The 6,936-nt window shown below is 42.5% G+C and overlaps 1 protein-coding gene across 4 annotated transcripts; it reads left to right on the plus strand.

Moving 5' to 3' along the window:
- Positions 1 to 4,682: 4,682 nt before the first annotated feature.
- LOC109943078 (uncharacterized) lies at positions 4,683 to 6,593 on the plus strand. 4 transcript variants are annotated; one of them, XM_035963376.1, is made up of 5 exons: positions 4,683 to 4,982; positions 5,057 to 5,158; positions 5,429 to 5,533; positions 5,758 to 5,995; positions 6,097 to 6,593. In XM_035963376.1, the coding sequence occupies exons 1-5, from the start codon at positions 4,880 to 4,882 to the stop codon at positions 6,404 to 6,406; spliced, it is 858 nt and encodes a 285-aa protein (XP_035819269.1). In that variant the 5' UTR covers positions 4,683 to 4,879; the 3' UTR covers positions 6,407 to 6,593. The 4 variants fall into 4 exon arrangements, with proteins under 4 accessions (XP_035819269.1, XP_020401480.1, XP_020401481.1 ...); XM_020545891.1 differs by having other exon boundaries at positions 5,372 to 5,533; positions 6,097 to 6,542; XM_020545892.2 differs by having other exon boundaries at positions 4,684 to 4,982; positions 5,062 to 5,158.
- The last annotated feature ends 343 nt before the right edge of the window (positions 6,594 to 6,936 follow it).

The following is a 6,936-nucleotide window of genomic DNA, read 5'->3' on the forward strand; positions in this document are numbered from 1 at the left end:
ACTTCTTCTAAAGACAGTAACATCTACATCAGTGAATAGACAATTGTAGCCCATTTTGCATAACTCAGAAACCTTAAGCAAATTGTAATCTAAAGAATCTACGAGATAAACATTAGAAATTGAATGGTCTGGGGTATAGCAATTTTACCCAAACCTTTGACCAAACATTCATTTCCATCCCCGAATGTGATAGCTCTTTGGGGATCTTCGTTTTTCTCATATGAGAACATCATTTTCTCCCCTGTCATGTGGTTTGTGCACCTGCTATCGATTATCCAACTTGATCCACTGAATGCATAAACCTACAAAAGAAATTTAGGCCTTGTTCTTAGGTACCCAAATGGTCTTGGGTCCTTTCACATTAGAAACAAGCACCTTGGGTACCCAAACACAAGTCTTTGGACTCTTGTGTTTGCCCCCCAACGTATTTGGCAACTACTTTGCCTGATTTGTTAGTGAGCACATAGGAAGCATCAAAAGTCTTAAATGAAATATTATGCTTATTTGATGCATTAGGAATTTTCTTCTTTGGCATTTTGATATGAGTGGAATGCCTAGAACTAGAAGCCTCATTCTTATACATGATAGTTTGCAGGATATAAAATGCAACCATCTCTATCCTGAACTATGGGAGCCTTACCATTAACAAAATTAGACAATTTCTTAGGGGCATTAAGTTTGGTGTTGTTTTGGTTCCCCTGTTGGAAACCAATCACATCCTTAATGCCAGGGCGTCTTCCATTATAGAGCATGCTTATAGATTTATTTGATATCAGAAGAGATGAAATGAAATGCTAAGGCATATGAGATGAGTCTCATATAAAGTTCTTTATTTCCTTTTTCGTGTTATTCCATCATGTTTCTCTTTAAAAACCTTCGTTGTTCGTTCTAACACTTTGAAGGAGTGTTGTATCAAAGGACTAAGGTCTTTATATCTAACTCATGTTGCCTTGATTTTCGATACCTTAAGGGGAAGTGAAATCAAGAACCAACATTAGCGCCTACCTCCGGTGATCTCACGACCACAAGTCACACCATGTCACCAAAGAATGCAACAGCAACTGACTCTGTCCTCAGGACCTTGGCCACCAACCAAGGGGACAAAGCTCTCCTCAGGGAGGCAAGAAACCAAAAGAGGATGGCTATCAGCCTAAAAGCACAAGACCAAGAGCTTGATCAAGAGATCAACAATCTCGAAGCAATCCACCAACAATTGGAGAAGTGCAGGGAGATGGTGCTTCATCTTTCTAAGCTTCAGAAAAAGATTGACGAAGCAATTGAAAAATGCGCAACATTGAAGCGTAGGACCAGAACAACTACAAGGACCAAAATTATGAGGACTTCAACCAAGACAACCAGTCAACTTCTAAGATTTCCTCTATGATGAAGCTTCCCCACTAACACCAGAGATGCAGGCGACACCCTGGCCATCGCTATATAGGCCCCCACATTTCTAATGTATGATGGCCTAAATGATCCAAAGCAATTCCTTATGAGTTACGAAGCTACCATATCTTCGTATGGTGGTAATTCAGCAGTCATGGCAAAGTCCTTCGTCATGGCAGTCAAGAATGTGGCTCAAACCTAGTACTCGTCGCTTCGACTAAGAATTGCAACTTCATGGCAAAATTTGAAGGAGATGCTCCTCACTAGCTTCCAAGGCTTTCAGTCAAAGCCAGTCACCGCACACGCTTTGTTTTATTGTAACCAGGACCCAGATGAGTACCTTCGCTCGTTCGTTCGAAGATTTCTTCGTCTTCGAGCCCAGACACCAGCAGTCTAGGACGACATTGTCATCGAGGACATGGTCAAAGAGCTTAGACTAGGGCCAGTAGCCCAATACTTTGGAAGACAACCTCCACACTCTCTTGAGAAATTGTTGCGGAAGATGGACGAATACATAAGGGCTGACAATGATTTCTGCCAAAGAAGGGAGGAACTACACAGATACACCGAAGCAGCTAGGGGTTTGGGGGAAGGTTCCACCCTAGGCATGTTCGAAGCATTCACAACCCGATGCAGGGTGAGGAAAAGATGGCCCAGTCTCAAGAACAGTCGGGCCAACAGCAAGTAAGCTCACAACAGCAACCTTTGCGCAATATATTTTGTTCACCTGCTCCAAGAGGCAGAATTGGAGGCCGAAGTTTTGGTGGTAGATTCAATGCACCTCCTGGTTGTTTTGTGGTGAGGACTGTAACACCCCTGGTGTTACGATAACTAAAACCCTGACATGTCATCATAAGCATTTGCATTAACTTGCTTGTTACACCTAGAGTGCATTTACTAGGTTAAAATTTTCTTTTCAAAAGTGTGATGTCATGTGTTGAGCGTAGGACTTTGGTTGAGAACCTTATTTGGAATTGTGAGTAAGCAAACAACTTTTAAACCAGTAAAACTATGAACCTAGGTTCTATATACTAAGTAGATTTGAGAGCAAGGAGTAACTTTGTTTTCAGGAGTTTGGATTGTGTTGATATAGCAAAGTTGTAGACCTTGAAAACCCAAACAACTTTCACATTTGGAGATTTCCAAGTGGTGTAGAGAAATTTGGAATGAAGTGTAAGAAATTCAGATTGGTTTCAGTTTGGAGTTGGTTGAAAACAGTTTCATTAATATGTTTTTGGAACCTTGTAACTTTTAAACTATGAACTTTTGGTAAGAAGTTGCTATAACAAACTGGTAGAGTATTTGTTGGAGAGCATTTTTTATTGAGTGTGACAACACCAAAACCATATGCAACTAGGAGTAAAAGCAGTCCAAAGTGGGGTTGACATGTTTATGGATTTCAGACTTGGTGCAAATTCAGAGTCAGGATTTGTGTGTTTTGGTGCAAGTTTAGAGCTCTCTACCACTCTATCCAGAGGGTTTTAGGTTATGGCCACTATAACAAAGCTGTAGAGCTGCTATAGGAGTACAAGTTTGATTAAGTGATCTGACCCAAGAACTATATGGAACCTAGTGCGAAGCTTGCTGAAAAGTGGACTCTCAGATTCTGGGTTCAAACTTAACTAAATGGCTAAGTGCTGGATTTCAGTAAAATTTAGCCATGTTTAGGCGTCTATAGTGGCTAACCTGTGAAGAATTAAGTTGGGATTAATATAGAAAAGAGGTAGAGCTATATCTGGAGAGCAAGTTTAGTTAAAGGTCACACCCATAAAGTTGCTTTGAACTTGGAGAAAAGGTAGTCCAGATAGGGGTTGCCAGATTTCTGAAGTTTCAGATGGTGAACAGTAGGTTAAGTCTGAATTTCAGTGTTTGTGCTGTTTTTGGGGGCTCAATTGTGGCTAATCTAGGAAGCTTTGGACTATGGTTCCTATAGAGTAGTTAAAAACCATAAGTTGGGTACAAATGTCTTTAAGGGTGATGGATGTGATCCTACACAAAAATGGAGAAAACGTTGACTAAAGAGGGACTGTTGGAGTGCTGGTGACTGAATTGGGTTCAGTTTACTAAAAAGGAAATTTAGTAAATGGGACCCAAATTGAAGCTAAATTGTGATTAGTTCAGGTGGTTCTAGACTAGGGTTTCCATGGTGAAGATTGAGACCATAGTAAAGAGAACAAGTTTCTTAAAGGGAGTTGGACTTGGTTCCATCTGAACTTGGGAGTAAATTGGACCCAAACTTCCTCTGTTAGGCTTAGGAGGAGTTGATTTCGTTAACTATTGCTTAGTGATTTAGTGTGTTTTTACCCCACTTTAGAGCTCCATGGTAATTAATACAAGCAGAGTTGGGTTAGGAATTCTATAGCAAAATGAAAGACCATATCAAGGTGAACAAGTTCCTGCAAATAATTGGTACTGCTACTGTATATAATTGGGAGAAAATGGTGCAGAAAAACCCCCCTGTCAGAATCATTAAAGGGTTGTTCAATTAACTGAAATTGTGTGTTTCAGCAGTTTTTGCTCAACTTTGGGGTACAATAACTTTTGCTCTGGATATTTTCAACCATTGGTTTGGTTGAGCTGTGGTTAGGGAATAAGTTTTGTTAATGAATATTGGTCTGCTGCCATAAGGATTTATGAGATAAACAAGGCTTCAATAGGGATGAGTGAAATGGAGTAGTAGCATATGTGTTCATCTGATTCAGTGTTTGGTTAGTAACTGAAGAAGAAACTCCCCTCCCTGTGGTTGCACTTGTGTGTATGACTGGAGATATAGATGAAGTGCATGGATAAGGTCTAGAGGCCTCAGAATATCCAGGATTTGGATTGTTTTATGGGCTATGGTGTGTGTGGTTCAGTCAACTGAAGCATGGATCAGTTTTGGGTGCATCAAATATCTTCTCTCCCCGCTGTCTCCCACTTATGTGCACAAGATGAGTTAAGTTGGGATGGACAACAAAGGGTCTTGAGGCACAACTCCCTACTGAAAATATCACAGTGTTGAAATTGTTTGTGCTTATCCACACTAGAAGTCTTAACTGTTTTGTCTCCTGTGTTCAGAAATGGACAAAGGTGATAGGGGTGAGTTGTGTGCTGAGTTCTGGTGGTCTCACCTCTTTAGAAAATATCAAGTTGTGAACCCATTTGAGCCTGTACCCAAGGGAGGTCTTATCTGCCTTTAGGTTTAGGCACATTGGATATTTTGGCTGGTGAGTTGAACCAAGTTCAATGCATTTGGTTAAGTTTGTAAACCTAAGTGGGGTTGTGCTTGAAGGCCACGTAGGTGTGCATGGGTTGTGTTGGCGTTCCCAGAACTCCTCTCCATTGTGAACTAAAGGAACTCAGTGACCACCCCCTGCATATATATGCAGTACTTAAAGGCTTTGAGTAGTGGAGTTTCTTCCCTGCCTTAAGTTCTACCTGAAGTCCACAGCGTGGATGTGGTGATCCTTATGTTCCTGCTGGTGCTAAACTCCTCCCCAGTCTCCAGAGTAATATGTTCCAGAGCTATACACACTGTCTTCCTTGGTCTGGTGACCGCACCCATAGATTCTCTTACCTCACCATGGCCAAGTCATCTGGAGCAGTTGTGCATCTGGGTAAGGCTTGTTCTATGATCACCATGTGACACTGAAGCTCACCGAGTTGATGCTCCTAACGCTATGCTGACCAGAACAGGGCCATGCCACCGTGGTCTGGCGCTACGGACAGCCTCCACGCCGGCCGAGCGACTCACGCTTTCTCCGGCCGTCTTCACGCGAGCACCAAAGTCTTGGTGAGTCCCTGGTGCTCCCTGTGTCTCAAATTTAAACTCTACTATATGGTGGCCACGAGTTCGGGCTCGCTAGCCTAAGGCTGTCTCCAATAGTGGAGTCTCAAACAGGAGACCCATACGCCGTATGCGTCTTAATGGGTCTGCTGAAATGGGGAACCAAATTGTTGGTTCTCCAACAGACCATCTAAAATGGGCCTCCATCAACCGTTTTAGCAAGAAAAGGCGGGAAGCAATCATCCCAATCTTCAGTTCCCGCTTCTTGCTGCCCAGAACCAAGACCTCCCGCTTCCTGTTGCCCACGTCGCCGGTCAGCCTGCTCGGCCACTCATCCAGCAGAGCTGGAAGGCATCTTCATTTTCTCCCATTCGCTTCAAGGCAAGTTTCATTTTCTTCTCTCCCTGACAGGAATCCTATTCCTTTTTTCGTTTTTACAGTCCGTAGGTAAATATTGCCCCCAAGCTGCTTCTTTTCTTCGTTTTTACACCATGGTGAAACTATTTCTATTTACTACTAATTTGAGTTCGATTCTTGGTGTGAATCTGCTGCAACTATTGCCTGATTGACCAAACTACTCAAATTAATCTGATTTTTTCATGCAGCCATGGCCTTTAACTACTACCGAAGCACTTGGTGTGGGTCTGCTGCAGCTAATAAGAACAATGAAGAAATTGAAGCATGTGCTGTTTTGGTTGCAACATTGAGGAAGAAGCGGCGTTGGGGAGGGTCTGTTGTTGGCCATAAGATGAAAAATCGCGACCGTATTGGTGGCGACATTCAACTGAATAATGACTACTTTATTGAGAGGTCGTTGTTCAACCCTGAGCAATTCCGCAGAAGGTATATTGCTAATACTATTTTAATACTACTATTATCTATGTTAAACTACATTATCAAAAATTCAGTCCCTGATATTGTTTCTTCAATGACTGCAAGCTCAGGTTCCGTATGCAACAATCCCTTTTCTTGGAGATTGAAGATAAATTGGCAGCTGCAAATAAGTTCTTTAGACAAAAAAGAAATGCAGCTGGTGTGTTGGGATTCTCCAGTAGACAAAAGTGTACTATGGCTTTGCGGATGTTGGCTTATGGAGGTCCAGCAAATTTTCTAGATGAAGGTCTGCGTATGGGAGAAAGCACAGTCCTTCAAACTATCAAGGAGTTTGCTAAAACAGTCCTTCAAACATTTTTCTGCTTAGCTTGTTTCTTCCCTCCTCTGGATGGCAGTAGTGATTCCTCAGACGTCAAATGAAATTGGGAAGACCTAGCTGATGTATCCCCTTCATCCATGTTGTACTGCACACACACAACAGCAGTAGTAATTTGTAACATATGCAACATCAGGGTAGCAAGGTTAATTTGCTAATATTCTTCCAATCCTACCTCAACAGCAGTAGCATTATCTATATCTTCAATTGAAACGGCATAGCAGGAGGTCCCATCGTTATGGTCAAGGAAATCTTGAAACTCCTCTCCAAACCAACCATGTTCCATTCTAATCATAGCAAATAAACTATGAATCAAACAAGCCAACATTAATCCAGTCTAAACGACCATGCCTTCCTAGATCTAGCCATACAATAACTATACAATCAAACCTAGGGTAGTGGATCGATGAGGGGAAGAGGCAGCGACTGGCGGAGCATACCTTGCAGTTCCTGCTTGGACCTTCAGCTGCAGGATGGGAATGGGAGGGTCGGAGGGGACTGCCGGCGCCGGTGCTGTGCAGCTCCTCTTGCTCGCCTGTCGGGCGTCTGTCTGGTCGCCTTCTCTCTCTGTTCC

Source organism: Zea mays, chromosome 10 (genome assembly GCF_902167145.1).
Source record: "Zea mays cultivar B73 chromosome 10, Zm-B73-REFERENCE-NAM-5.0, whole genome shotgun sequence".
Taxonomy (NCBI): domain Eukaryota; kingdom Viridiplantae; phylum Streptophyta; class Magnoliopsida; order Poales; family Poaceae; genus Zea; species Zea mays.